At 41.2% G+C, this 15,966-nt stretch overlaps 1 protein-coding gene across 8 annotated transcripts in view; it reads right to left on the reverse strand.

The window, feature by feature from the left end:
- Positions 1-15,966, reverse strand: part of si:ch211-278a6.1 (SRC kinase signaling inhibitor 1) — a 323,862-nt gene that overhangs the window by 56,308 nt on the left and 251,588 nt on the right. For 6 of the 8 annotated variants that reach the window (XM_034189725.1, XM_034189721.1, XM_034189719.1 and 3 more), the window contains 3 exons: positions 9,877-9,897; positions 9,101-9,261; positions 186-361 (listed from right to left, as the gene is read on the reverse strand). In XM_034189725.1, coding sequence (XP_034045616.1) covers positions 186-361; positions 9,101-9,261; positions 9,877-9,897 — 358 coding nt within the window. The remainder of the gene's footprint in view (positions 1-185; positions 362-9,100; positions 9,262-9,876; positions 9,898-15,966) is intronic. The other 2 variants (XM_034189723.1, XM_034189720.1) reach the window with 1 other exon arrangement.

Below are 15,966 nucleotides of genomic sequence, written 5' to 3' on the forward strand. Positions count from 1 at the left end.
ATTTAAAAAAAAAAAAAGAACATTAAAAGAATCATAAGATACTCATGCTGTTGAATAACTACACTCATTTTTCTATATAATTATAAATAAAACATGGCTTGATTTCTGTGCAACTTTGTAAACAAAGAAATGAAGTTTTGGGAGAATTTTCTTCAATCGCTTCAACTTTTTTTTATTGTACTGACTGTAACTGCTGGATAATCAGCTCTTCTTCATTCAGGTATTTGAGTCTCTCTTCCTCCACCAGGAGGCGCTGTCTCTGTAGAGGATCTTCCTGTTTCCTCATGGCATCAGCAACACGTACGTTCAGCTCCGCTTCGGTGCGCTTCAGCAGAGTTCGCACTGCATCCTGGTTCTCCAGCTGCATGAACAGAAAAGTAGTATTCTAAATAAATAATAAATACAACTGGCACGTCAGCAAACTGCATTTATGTTATTGCGCAAGTGCAAAATTCACTGGATAGCTGCTCCTTACAGCAATGAAAGCTCCATTATCCTGGCATGAGAGTACACATAAAGTTAACAAATGCATTTTATCAAACGGGTTGTATCACATAAAAAAAAGTACTATTTACACTTTAATATCTTAAACGCTGTCAATTTTCCCATCTTCTGTGTGCATGTACAAACTTCCCTATTGCAATCAAAGTTTAGGCCTGAATTGGCTCAGGTTTCCTCAGAGCAGCATGTCCACGCTGTCTGTGGGACACAGCCAGATTGTTCAGCCAACTATTGCTCCTCTCCAGAGGAGGCATGGTGATCAGCAGCTCCTTTCCATTTTTAGATACATAAAGACATCCCTGAAGTGGGCACGACATCACAACAGAGAGTCACTGCAGCTGCCTATACCAGGGAATAGAGGTTTTGATCCAGATCGTTGTTTTATTTGGTGGCAAACACTTTAGGTACACAGTAGACCCCTGTGCAACTCGTGTAATTTGATCATGTTATCTGCATCTTGGTTGGCAAAAAGGCATGCATCAATTTCTGTAAAGGTCAAATTAATTGTCACTTTTCTTTATATTCTTTCATTTCTCCCTTGGTATGTCGTTGGGTAGGCGTGAACGATCCCACTGCGACCGTCGCAGTGAGAACACAGTGTAACCATATTGCGCAGCTGCTGTGAAGAAAAAAAAATGCCACTCAGAGGATTCGAACATGCAATTTACAAAAGCTCTGACTGCCAGTCAGAAACTTTACCACTGCACTACCATCACTGTCCTATAAAAGGTGCAGAAAAATGCTTGAAATCAACAAGGAGATAGACGTATTTAAAAATAAAACCACACACCATAAAAACAACACTGCATTTTATTGAATCCCTCTTATCAAGCAAACAATGCAAGTATGAACCGTCTGTTCCTCTGTAGATGACCCATGGTCACAGACGTACTGTCATGTAATGACATGAATGATGCAGTGTGTTCTTATGTCCACATCTACTTGTCTGGTGTGTCCAGCCAGCCCTGTGCATGTCCGGCCCGACAAACCTGTCCTGTGTACGGTGTGCCACAGGACAGACACTGTGTCATGTGGAACACAGCTCACGTGGGTCACGGGACATTCAGATCGGCTGCTGCGTGTTATGATCTAACAGTCTGTTTCACTTGGGGCAGCCTGTCAATGTGCGCAGCGTGCGCTCGCTCACTGCAGTCCATCACAACAGCGATATATATTTTTATGTATGTCCACATGAGGACAGCAAGCAGACACACGCGCATCACAGTGGCCAGTTGTAAGGTCATGTCTGTCCAAACACAGTACATGTTCCCCAGCTGTGACGTCCAGACCCCTGAGATCTCAACAGCTGGAGCTGTTGGCGGACATGCCCCCTGTCAGTTCAGCGCACACACCAACCTGTCACGCTGTACCAATCAGTATGTACAAATAACGATATATTGTACAGATTTCCATCCATCTAAAAAAAGATGAGCTAAATGATAAATGTTGATGTAGCAGGAGGTGGGCATTACTTTCAATATTTTCAGCAAATTTACATAACATTATCTGAATGGTAATGGTAATAATGGTTATTCAGTTCGCTTCAGTGTATTTATATATATCACAAAATCATAAAATAAGTCATCCAAAGGCACATCACAAGGGTGCGGTCTAACCTTATCAACTGCCCTGAGCAAGCATGTAGGTGACTTTTCTTATCTGAACCATAGTTACCTCCGCCAAGGAGGTTATGTTTTCGGTCGCGTTTGTTTGTTTGTCTGTCTGTTTGTCAGCAGGATAACTCAAAAATGTTTCAACGGATTTTGATGAAATTTTGTGGAGTGGTTGGACATGACAAGAGGAACAAGTGATTAAATTTTAGTGGTGATCCGGATCACGATCCGGATCCCAATGCTAACGCGTTAGCATGTCTATGGCATTTTCAATGTTAAAAGTTAGCATTAAGCAGTTGCAGCTGTCATCACGTTCGGGTGCATTTGTTTTCAAATTGTAATATTTCTTAAGTTTATTTTTGTTTATATATTAATAATTATATACAATTGATTATTATATACAATTTTAGAGAAAGAGACAAAAAGAAATAGATCACTGTGCCAAGGAGGGAATCTCTTTAGGGTCAGTGACCCTATGGCCTTGTTTAGAGAAGTGTTTCATTAATGTTAAAAAATTCATATATTTGCAGTTTAGTTGAACAATAAATTGAATTTTGTCTCTTATTTGTTTTTGTCTATAAGCACATGCAATATCAATATCAGTGCTCAGATGACAGTAGCTTCTGGGAAAGGTGCAAGTTGCAATAAACTGTGATGCCAAGCGCTAAGGATACATGCTATCCAGTCACAGCAGATAAAACTTTTTTTTACTACTGAGCAGACAATGATTCCATGGCGTGTAGATGTTATGGCGTCAGTGACCCCATGGCCTTGGCGGAGGTTTGCACTCTCTGAGTGCTTCTAGTTTCTTATATAAATTAATGTCTTCTTCATATCTTTGTCTACAGTATTTGCTATGGTCAATTAGTTACGTAAAATCAGACCTCTGCTTTTGATGACCGGCTCGTTAAGGAGTGGCTCCACTGCTCATTAACAACAGACACACTATGTTTGCATGTTTGGTTGTGTTCTTTGTTCTGTACTTGTGTCTTTCAAACTGTATTTCATTAACCTTGTCCTGGTCTGCATTTAGGCATTTTTTGGGTTATTTTTGGCACTGTTCAAAACTTTGATTTGTATTATTTGGTCGTCAGTCTTCACTCCAGCGGGCGAACATGTTGCCGCATACTGTTTCTGAGTGTCACGATTTCAGTGTTCAATGCATTTAGAAAGAGAAAACTTTGTGCTTGTGTTTTGCAGTCTGGCTGTAATAGGCCTATTTTTGCACTGAGAGTGTGTCCAGCACTGAAGGATATGTGATTGCAGTGGGTCTAAATCTGGTGTTGTTTGTGGTCAGGGTGGCATATGATTACTGTGAAAAAACTTTGTGTAAGTGACAGACAGACACGAGGGAGAAACACACTTTCTGGTGCCAGCTGGTACATGGTGCAACACAGCCACAGAGGTATGCATCATTAGGTTTTATACGCTTATAATCAACGACTACAGTGTTTCAGAGTTAATGATCTGACTGATGTGGCACAAACTGACATTCGAGGATAGAAGGTCCTGACTGTGTAAACCAGACACTCCAGGATGAAATAAGCATTTAAATTATATGAAATAAAAAACAAACACAATAAAAGGAAATAAAGTTACCTAAACTATTTCTGCGCTCTGGTAAACCGTACTGACACCAACCTACCTGCCAGACTAACTAGAAGAAGCATCAAGTGCTCAACTGACCAACTCTGAGAATGAGGCATCTTTATCTGAATCTTGAATTTTTGTGCAACAGGAATATTTTGTTCTGATCAGGTAGTCCAAACACAGCGAGCATGCGCAAATATTTTACTTTTCTTTGGCCAAATTAAAAAAACAACATTTTGTGCTTTTATATCACGTACTACGGTGCTCCCACCTTCCATTCTCTCCTGCACCGTCTTCCTGTATAATTCATGAGCCACATGCAAAATTTAAACTGCTGATCATCGCCATAGGCAACAATATGGGTCCAGGTGCACAGACAGGTAAACAGCAAACTGTCCTCTTGTGCTCGACGGCACCCTTGACTGCTTGACTTCTAGTCTTTCTGCTGAGACGGTTCAACACGCCCTCGTTATTGCTGTCATGGAGCAAATAAAAGTTTTGCAGGCCTATTTCCTGTCTCTTGCTCTCATGAGAGACTCCAATCAACTCCTCTCTGATTGGAAACGTTTATCGAGTCTCATCTTGACTCCTCCTACAGTTACCATGGCACCGAACTGAACAGTGAAAAACTGAAAAAAATGATCTAATCCCCTCATTTTCAATAAGCCTTTGGTGGTGTTTGATTTAATATTGCATCTATCTTGACTTTTCTATTATGAGTCCAAATTTATTTTATTTTCACAGTATGCAATGACTTCAGTATGTTACCCATCATAATTCTCTTCTCAAAGCAGTTCTCTTGAAATCTAGGATACATTACCTGCATCTACATCAACAATTACATCGATAATATCATTTAGATATTACAGATAGTCCATTACTACACTGTGCCTAATTAACGGATCACACAGCAACAAATGCCAGTGGAGATAAAACAGCTGTTTCCACCTTTTAATATAGTTTAAGATAAATGGTGCGCCAATCACAGTAAAAACAATCTATCAACCATCATCTGAACATCTAACCAAAGGAGTGTCTGGGATATAGGTGTGACTGAAGACTAAGATCCAGGCTTTCAATGACTTCCTGGACTTGGCCATCAGAAGTGTATTTGTTTGCAGTGAAAGTGTTGAACTTGTTGTGATATTTATGTCTCTGGGATAGCGAGATGGAAGAGTTTATGGAGTCATGATGTCACTAGACAGAGGTGTTTGGCGGTGCCCATATCTTTACATGAGAATGAAGCTCCAGGTCTTTAGGGTCCTGGTGATTCCTGTCTTATTGTGTGGTTATGAAACTTGGATGCTACTGGATGTCTGGTAAAAAGGTCTCTTTGAAGGATCCTTGGGTATCACTAGAATGACTTTGTATTAAACAAAGGGTTAGTTTGGGAAAATATCAGTTGCGTTGTGAGGGAGAGTAAGCTTTGACATTTTGGACTTGTGGCACATTTCTCGTACCCCAGCATTGACTACCCCATCAGCTAGAGAAGGTCAAGAGAATGCCCACATTGCCATCTACAGCAGACACGTAAATTGTTAGAGAGGTGAAAATGGATCAGTTGTTTGACTGGGTGGTTGCCACTTGCCATCCAGAACTCCGTGCAGTTTCATGGGGTGGTGGATGCGTCAACACATGGCAAAAGTGCATGATGCTAGACTTCATATTTCACCAAAACAGGCACCCCCTCTTTCTCAATTTTGAAAATGGGATTGGGCAGGACGTGGCTGATGGATTTTCTGCAATTGTGATGGGGCCAGTTTATGCCTTTGAGACTTGTGAGAGATGAACAGTTGATAGAAGGCCACCACAACCTGAAGTCCAGAAGAAAGACAACAGACAGATCCCAACAGAGAAACATGGACCTGGTCTAAAAAGCCCAAATCACAGAAAGAAGGACCTGATCTAAAAACAGAGGTTGATCTAGTGAGAGTGAGAGTGAGAGTGACTTATGACTGACCAGTTCAATTGGGGGAGGAAAAGCAGATCAGGAACGCTCACATAAGCAGTGTGGGTTTGAAGTTAATCAATAAGGAGCAGTTCGGCTTTATTTAACTGTGTGTATGTGTCCATCTGCAGCTGTCAATAAACCTGTTGCAGGACTTCATCAGCTATCTAACATCTCATTTGCAGATTACCTACCGTACTTAAACATAAAATTATACATGTTCCATGACCTGGTTTTTGCAAACGTTAAACAGCACTACATGAAAAGTCATGCTGTCAGTCCTGCACACCTTCTGCTCAGATAACATGTCTGGGCTAGAAAACACCTGTTGTTTTTGGTGTAATGCAGTGGATTTGTCACAGTTCATTGTAGTTTGTGTAATAATGGCATCCACTAATTTGAAAACAATGCAGAAGTAGTGTCATGTTTATGTGGAACAGGAACCGAGGGATGTGCTTGGCACAGAGGAGGAAAATGAAAAAGTGGACCTGACCCTGTGCTTCAGAGTTTTCTGCTGTGTGGCATCTTTGAGAGACTTACAGAGGAATTACAGGAGGAAGATGTACTGGGTTATTTACAAATTTTATGCTCCATATAATGCATCAGGATACTGCTCAGCTGGAGCATATCACCTGCTGTGAGGCTGCCATTAACTGAGACATTCCCTGCCTCAGGTGCAATTAAACTTTACTTTTGGTTTCATTAGTGGTGCACATGAATACAGACAGCAAATGATGCATAACAATTTTGCACATTCTTTTCTCTAACCATCAACTGTTTGATTCTGTGTTGTCATAATACATTTATAGGCATGCACATACTACATGCTGCACTGAGGACCAGACACAAAGATATACACCTGTATGCTTCTAAAATGTGAATCCACAACTGTGTCAAAATTTACTGCAATGCATGTATGAATTTCTGCGCATATATTCCATTCACTCAAAAAGCTACTACACCTATACTCTGTACATTACGTCTGTGCTGAGTCTACATTATTGCATTTTCCCAGATGGCACATGGAGGCAACACACCCTCTGCAGGGCTTACATTTAGCTCTGCAGCCATTTTTTAGGCGAATGCATTGCATACGCAAAATTGTGAACTTGTTGCATATGGTAGTTGTACAATGTGGCCACTGGGCATGAAAATCAAAAGCATTTCAGTTGAAAATTAGCAATGACACTTGCACTGTGTTCTGCTTTGCGCTGTGTGAAACGTGTCATAGTATGCTACATCCAAACTGTTGTTCCAGCTTACTGCCAAAAGCAGTATGTCACAATCTGTAGTGTCCTAGTAATTAGTAGGCATTTAGTTGTAGTCAAAAGATGTGACGACAAGCTACTACCTCCCTAGTTTGCAAATAAACTACACTATACTATCCTATGAGGCAGCTGGAGCACTGTAATTGAAGAGGAATAACCTCTCAGGAAAATTCATGGAAGACCGCGGTTTAAAGCGAAACGTCCTCGCGTCAAGCAACCCAGTCCAGTCGAAGATTCAAGCTTCTCTACTATGGAAACCACCTGGACAACTGAGAGCCTACACAGAAACACCGCGGACATACATGAAAATGGTCAAATAAAGGTCGACTACAGTAGTTGCAAAATGGACTATGCTCAAAGACTGGATCTGAAGATCCAACCCCCCCAACCAACTGGTGCTGTCCTAGACACCTACGTGGACTTAATAATTCTCAAAAATTTTATGTTCCTCTGTATTGTTAAAAATGTTTTTATTAGTATGACCTAAGCAGTGGGTCACCCCTTTTAGTCTGGACTGCTTGAAGTTTCTTCCTCAAAATTATCAGAGGGAGTTTTTTTCCTTACCACTGTCACCTGTGTGTTTGCTCTAGGTGTTGGTAAGGTTAGACCTTACCTATGTGAAGCACCTTGAGGCAGCTTTGGCACTATATAAATGAAATAAATTCATGGTAGCCGTGGGCCATTTAAAAAGTCTGTCGTGGCAAAATACAAATTTCTGCAGCATTCGTGGGTATCTGTAATGGCTTGCACTGCGTTATGATTCTGACTATTCCCTTTGCTACCCTCAGGACGTGAACTCGCAGTCTCTGCCATGGGAGGGGGACGCTCTGGCCAGTCGGCTACTCGCCTGAGTAGCCAGAGTATCCTTTAGCTGTTGGGGGAATGAGACCTATTAACTATTATTGCACAGCCACTCTTGCTGGCCTCCGTCACATATGCACTTATGCATCATCTGTACTGCTGATTGAAAGACAGGGAAGACTGTGGCAGTGTAGTCAGTCCAATTTGTATCCCTACTGTAAGTACCAACAGCCAAATCTATGCTACACATGCACACAGTTACATATGCAAAACATTTGAGGGGAAACTGAAACAACTGTGTTGTATTTATGCAATTTGCAGCAAGACTCTGATTTGTTAAGACATATTATTTAAGACAACTTATATTAGTAATCGTTATTGTCAGTCCCAAGCAGTTTGTCAGCACATACACACATCAGTACTGCGGACCTGGCAGGTGGTACGGATCTGGTACTGATACCTACTATTCGGTGACCTACTTATAGCATGTATGACAGTAAACAGTTGGGTAGTATTTTCCTAACTGACATTAGTACATACACTGGAAAAAAATTCCTTTGTTTTTACTGAAAAATCCTGCCAGCTGTGGTTACCAGGAGAATTCTGTAAAAATGACGGTAAATGTGTAAATTATTTTACATAAAATATGTACATTTTACAGAGTAAACCTGTTGTAATTTTGTCTATTTAGAAGCTAAAATCTCTGCAAAACGGCCATCTCATGTTTTATTTTCCTCTAAATGTAGTTTAAACAGACACATTACCTCTTGTTTCAAACCCTTAATTATCAGTATTTTACTGTATTTGTGAAAATTCTCATCTGTAAAAGTTAACTGATTTGTATAGTTTTTGGTATTACTGTTTTTCTGTTTTTAAACTACAGTCATTTGTAAATTCTACAATGGTATATGATTATTTTGACATATTTGTACTGTTAAATTCACAGTACAGTTTAGTTCTATATTTTACACATTATTGCTGTAAAGTAAACACCACTCCATTGTTTTTCATTTAACAGTTTCTTTATGTTGTGGATCCACAGGATTTCACCATTAATTGCACAGACTTTTTTACAGTGTATGGAGTATTTGGATGCAGGGTAAGAGCTGGGACCATTTCCAACATCAACTGACAAAGCGGCTAATTGATTTGCAACATATGGGACTGTTATATGGCAGCTGGAATTGAATGATATTTACATCAGTGTATCTAAATTGTAAAGGACAACCCAAGATTAATCAAAGATTGACCTGTCTGGCATTTCATGATGTCTTCCCAGAAAACTGGCAATAAGACTGTACATGTATCATGATATTGTTGATATATGTACAGAGTTATAGGCTATATACCGGTCTATGCATGGTGTGGATATTACATACCTGTACCTTGCGCAGCTGGGAGAGCTGTTTGCGCAGGTCGGTGGCATTTTGCTGCAGGCCATTTAGGTGAAGCTGCATCTGCAAGCGTCCGACGCTGTTCATATGAATTGTATTAGAAGGCGGCGGTGGCATCAGAGCTAGAGGTGCCGACGGCGTATGAGCTGCCAATCACAAAGCAGGACACAGAGGTTACCGTCAGGTTGTGGGGAAACAAATTGGTTATTTGGCTGGGTTGTGCTCCGGTGAGATTTGCAGTCAGCCAGAATGAGACAGAGTACAAACAGTAATACATATACGTACTGTATACACACACACACACACACACACTGAAACAAATCCAGTGTGTGACTGTAAAAGAGCCAAATTGACAAACTCTAAACAGCCCAGTGGGAGAAATGTGAGTCCATGCTATTAGTAATCCCATATAGGAATATAATTAGTCTGTTTAGTGGTGACAGACAGGGGAATAACCATGCTCTTATCTTAACACGGGGCTTTGTGAATATGACATTGACTCCTCTCTCAAACACCCACATCCCACGTATACGACAAGGAGTAACACAGCTCTCTCCAACTCCCAAAATCAAAACCAAGCAGAAAAAGTCAAGACAGAGACAGGACGAGTGGGAGGGGAGGGCCCGTTCTCAGGAGAACCATCCAGCAGGAGAAACAGGAGGATGGACACCGCCAGCTACGCAGCAACACCACACACCCATACAGAGGGCAGAGTCTGAGTGAAGGAATCAAAGGGGAGACAGAGTAGGAGATAGCAATACCTTTCTTCTTCAGCCGTCCAGCTGGAATACAGAAAGAGCGAACCAGTTACCAAGAAATGAATCGGACGGTGATAAATGGTGAAGACGAATAGTCTTCCAAGTACAGCAAGGAGATTCCGGTGACCATTTTATCAGTGGCAGCAGAAAAAATTGACTGTTGACAAGTTGGTCTTTCAGTGATGTGTCAATTTCTGAAGAAGCTTCAAAAGCAAATGTGTCTTTGCGCTGGGACTGTGAAGGTCTGGCTACAAAAAAGACCTGTTTAAGTCTCAAGTGCACTTGAAAAGAACAAAACCAGAGGTTAAAAGAAATATAAAATGTGCAGAGATTGAGATTTCCTTAAAAATATTGCAGTGTACAGGCTATATGTTGATGACACCCTCATGTTCAAAAAATCACTCATTCAAAACTCTGAATGTAAGACATGTTTAAAGAAATAAATGGCCAATTTTGTAGTCATAGTAAGAGTTTAATGAGAGTTTTATGCCCCAAACCTTATCTTTGTAAAATACTGACAAAAGCATACCATCCAACAACTCCAGAACTGTATGTTTTATTATATACTGATGACTGTATGGTCAGCATGTTTATCTGTGTTTGCTCTAGGTGTTGGTAAGGTTAGACCTTACCTATGTGAAGCACCTTGAGGCAGCTTTGGCACTATATAAATGAAATAAATTCATGGTAGCCGTGGGCCATTTAAAAAGTCTGTCGTGGCAAAATACAAATTTCTGCAGCATTCGTGGGTATCTGTAATGGCTTGCACTGCATTATGATTCTGACTATTCCCTTTGCTCCCTTCAGGACGTGAACTCGCAATCTCCGCCATGGGAGGGGGACGCTCTGGCCAGTCGGCTACTCGCCTGAGTAGCCAGAGTATCCTTTAGCTGTTGGGGGAATGAGGCCTATTAACTATTATTGCACAGCCACTCTTGCTGGCCTCCGTCACATATGCACTTATGTATCATCTGTACTGCTGATCGAAAGACAGGGAAGACTGTGGCAGTGTAGTCAGTCCAATTTGTATCCCTACTGTAAATACCAACAGCTAAATCTATGCTACACATGCACACAGTTACATATGCAAAACATTTGAGGGGAAACTGAAACAACTGTGTTGTGTTTATGCAATTTGCAGCAAGGCTCTGATTTGTTAAGACATATTATTTAAGACAACTTATATTAGTAATCATTACTGTCAATCCCAAACAGTTTGTCAGCACATACACACATCACTACTGCGGAATAGTCTTCTGCACTGTTTAAGTCTCAAGTGCACTTGAAAAGAACCAAACCAGAGGTTAAAAGAAATATAAAATGTGCAGAGATTGAGATTTCCTTAAAAATATTGCAGTGTACAGGCTATATGTTGATGACACCCTCATGTTCAAAAAAATCACTCATTCAAAACTCTGAATGTAAGACATGTTTAAAGAAATAAATGGCCCATTTTGTAGTCATAGTAAGAGTTTGATGAGAGTCTTTGCATGAACACTTTATGCCCCAAACCTTATCTTTGTAAAATACTGACAAAAGCATACCATCCAACAACTCCAGAACTGTATGTTTTATTATATACTGATGACTGTATGGTCAGCATGTTTATCTGACACCTTCTAACAGATGGAATTTATCTCCTTTTTGACAGCTATTTTTGGACAGACACAAACATTTCCTTCATTCTTCCTTTTATACAGTGGATTTAACCAAACATCATTTCTTTATTATCATTGTCAACTTTCATAGAAAGAACCCTTTCATTTAGCAGAGATACACAACCATAGACAGCAAGAAAAGAATGGAGCCAGAGGTACAAAATCTCACCTACGTCCTCATGTTTGGCCTGTATTTGGTGACATGGTGGGTATCCCACAGTTGCTAGGAGGCGTGGGAATCTTTAAGCAGCTCTTGAGTCAATTTGGATTGTTACCACTCCAGCAAAAAAAGTCAGACTCAAATCTGCAGCTTCTTTTTGCTTTCATGTTTACCTCATCATGATGCACATGCACACTGGCTGTACTTGGGTGCAAAATGATTAAAACAAGAACATGCATTGTGGTAATGGTGAAACTTTGTTGCACTGCAAATTTGGTAACACTCCAAACTGCCAAAAACATGGCATGCGGCAACTGTTCTCATCTTGCACAAGCATATTTTTCTTTGAACTAAACACTGGCTTCAGTGGAATGAATTGAAAATAATCTCTTTGGATTGTTCTTAGCCCTTTATGAAACAACAGAATGAGTCTGCTTTCAGCACAGTCTTCAGCCGAACCTCCAACATGTTGACAAAGGTAAAGATAAAAGTGGACATTTTCTTTAGTGACACAAAGAAGGGCAGCATCACGTAACTGTCTGATTTATTTTTTAGATTTTGAGGCTAAAAATTGAGTGCAGATGTAACCAGAATTTGTTGCTAGATGCTTATTTTCCTGTGGTATGTCACATATAATCCAAAATTACAGGTGGGTTTTTTTTCGCTGTTTTCTTCATGTACGCAACACGGAACCTGCACTGTGCATCAACTCCTCCAGTTTTTACAAAGAGAGAGTGACTGTAAACCAAATACACTTAAATAAAAAGTACATTACCAGTTCAAAAAATGACTTTACTAAAAGTAGAAACACAGGTTTACATAAGAAACATTAAAATTGCTCATTAATGGTGGCCAGCAGCCATGTTCCGACCCAGACAATTAGCATTTGTAAAATTGATTCAGAAATGTCCACATGTTAATACACTCAACAAAAATATAAATGCAACACTTTTTGTTTTGCTCCCATTTTGTATGAGATGAACTCAAAGATCTAAAACTTTTTCCACATACACAATATCACCATTTCCCTCAAATATTGTTCACAAACCAGACTAAATCTGTGATAGTGAGCACTTCTCCTTTGCTGAGATAATCCATCCCACCTCACAGGTGTGCCATATCAAGATGCTGATTAGACACCATGATTAGGGCAGAGGTGTGCCTTAGACTGCCCACAATAAAAGGCCACTCTGAAAGGTGCAGTTTTATCACACAGCACAATGCCACAGATGTCGCAAGATTTGAGGGAGCGTGCAATTGGCATGCTGACAGCAGGAATGTCAACCAGAGCTGTTGCTCGTGTATTGAATGTTCATTTCTCTACCATAAGCCGTCTCCAAAGGCGTTTCAGAGAATTTGGCAGTACATCCAACTAGCCTCACAACCGCAGACCACGTGTAACCACACCAGCACAGGACCTCCACATCCAGCATGTTCACCTCCAAGATCATCTGAGACCAGCCACTCAGACAGCTGCTGAAACAATCGGTTTGCGTAACCAAAGAATTTCTGCACAAACTGTCAGAAACCATCTCAAGGAAGCTCATCTGCATGCTCGTCGTCCTCATCGGGGTCTCGACCTGACTCCAGTAACCAACCATGAAAATTTACAGGGTGATTCCATAATTTTTTCCTCAGAATTGAGTGATTCCATATTTTTTTCCTCTGCTTGGTCTAAAAAAATAACCGTTACTGACTGCCACAATCTTTTTTTCTTGATTTCTTATAGTGTTTCTTAAAGCCAGAAAGTTGCCATTTGAAATGACTTTAGTTTTGTGTCATGTCTGTGATCTGCTTTTTTTCTACAAAATTAAACAACTGAATGAACATCCTCCGAGGCCGGTAATTCCATAATTTTTGCCAGGGGTTGTAGGTCCCATCTTATCTTAGGGACCTCATAGTACCATATCACCCCAATAGAGCGCTTCACTCTCAGACTGCAGGCTTACTTGTAGTTCCTAGAGTTTGTAGGAGTAGAATGGGACGCAGAGCCTTCAGCTTTCAGGCTCCTCTCCTCTGGAACCAGCTCCCAATTCGGATCAGGGAGACAGACACCCTCTCTACTTTTAATATTAGGCTTAAAACTTTCCTTTTTGCTAAAGCTTATAGTTAGGTCTGGATCAGGTGACCCTGAACCATCCCTTAGTTATGCTGCTATAGACTTAGACTGCTGGGGGGTTCCCATGATGCACCGAGTGTTTCTTTCTCTTTTTGCTCTGTATGCACCACTCTGCATTTAATCATTAGTGATTGATCTCTGCTCCCCTCCACAGCATGTCTTTTTCCTGGTTCTCTCCCTCAGCCCCAACCAGTCCCAGCAGAAGACTGCCCCTCCCTGAGCCTGGTTCTGCTGGAGGTTTCTTCCTGTTAAAAGGGAGTTTTTCCTTCCCACTGTCGCCAAGTGCTTGCTCACAGGGGGTCGTTTTGACCGTTGGGGTTTTTCCGTAATTATTGTATGGCTTTGCCTTACAATATAAAGCTCCTTGGGGCAACTGTTTGTTGTGATTTGGCGCTATATAAATAAAACTGATTTGATTTGATTTTATTGATGGCATTTTGAATGCACAGAGATACCGTGACGAGATCCTGAGGCCCATTGTTGTGCCATACATCCAAGAACATCACCTCATATTGCAGCAGGATAATGCACGGCCCCATGTTGCAAGGATCTGTACACAATTCTTGGAAGCTGAAAATGTCCCAGTTCTTGCATGGCCGGCATACTCACCGGACATGTCACCCATTGAGCATGTTTGGGATGCTCTGGACCGGCGTATACGACAGCGTGTACCAGTTCCTGCCAATATCCAGCAACTTCGCACAGCCATTGAAGAGGAGTGGACCAACATTCCACAGGCCACAATTGACAATCTGATCAACTCTATGTGAAGGAGATGTGTTGCACTGCATGAGGCAAATGGTGGTCACACCAGATACTGACTGGTATCCCCCCCCAATAAAACAAAACTGTACCTTTCAGAGTGGCCTTTTATTGTGGACAGTCTAAGGCACACATGTGCACTAATCATGGTGTCTAATCAGCATCTTGATATGGCACACCTGTGAGGTGGGATGGATTATCTCAGCAAAGGAGAAGTGCTCACTATCACAGATTTAGACTGGTTTGTGAACAATATTTGAGGGAAATGGTCATGGCTTAATTTGAGGGGGAGCAACCCGGTGCACGCTCCGGAACCTCGGACGCGCGCTCCGGAACCTCTGACGTTGGCTCCACCAGCTATTTATCCCTTTATCTATGGCAATGGTGCCCACGCCATATTTTCCATATGCATATTTTTTTTACCGTAACTCCGCCATAGTTTGTCCAATCCGAATGATTCAAAGGGCACTGTAAAGCTAACACCAAGGGCTTTCCAATGATATATGGTGTATTACGGTAAACATAGCCTGTGATGTCATAATGCAGAGGAAAAACATGGAAGTTTCACACTAGTGCGCCGCTGATTCTCATTACCGTAAGTTCTCATGTAAGCCCTCAATCTGAAAAATTTCAACACTGACAGCAAGCCAAGAAACCGTGCTCTCCAACAGTATGCTATATGTTGCATATATTACGGTAAAGTGCGTTCGGCGACTTTTGAAACGAGGGAAAAATATGAAAAAGACCGCAAAAGTGGCAGAAAAGTACAGAGACAGACAGCAAACACAAATGTAGTAATTTTTGAGGAAAAGGCAGGGTGTTAGTGTCATTTGTGAAGGTGTCTGTGCATATTTGTGTTGGTGTGCAGTTTATTTTAAGTGTGACGCACAGCATTGTTCGCAAGCCCCCCCGCCCTTCTTTTTTTTTCCTGCACCGGAGCCACCCATCCTCTGCGCTCCGGGACCTCCCACTTTACAAATTAAGCACTGGAAATGGTGATATTGTGTATGTGGAAAAAGTTTTAGATCTTTGAGTTCATCTCATACAAAATGGGAGCAAAACCAAAAGTGTTGTGTTTATATTTTTGTTGAGTGTACATGTTAACACATATTACAAAGGCTCCACATAGTTGCAAGGGCGCGAACTAGAACTAGAACTAGAAATTGGGGGGGGAGAAAGTGCGAGGCCCGCAGGGCCGAAGCCCATAGGCCGGGGGTCCGGGGGCGGCTTTAGGCCCCCAGAAGCCAACGGTTTCTAGATAAGCTCAGATGCATTCTGAGCATCCAGAACAGTCATTTTAATGTTTTGAGAAGACCATAAGTGGACACCATTTGACTTATGCAATTTGAAACTGTGGATATAAGTACTTTATTCTGAGAATAGCCAGCATTGAT

The sequence above is a fragment of the Thalassophryne amazonica genome, chromosome 16, assembly GCF_902500255.1.
Source record: "Thalassophryne amazonica chromosome 16, fThaAma1.1, whole genome shotgun sequence".
NCBI lineage: Eukaryota > Metazoa > Chordata > Actinopteri > Batrachoidiformes > Batrachoididae > Thalassophryne > Thalassophryne amazonica.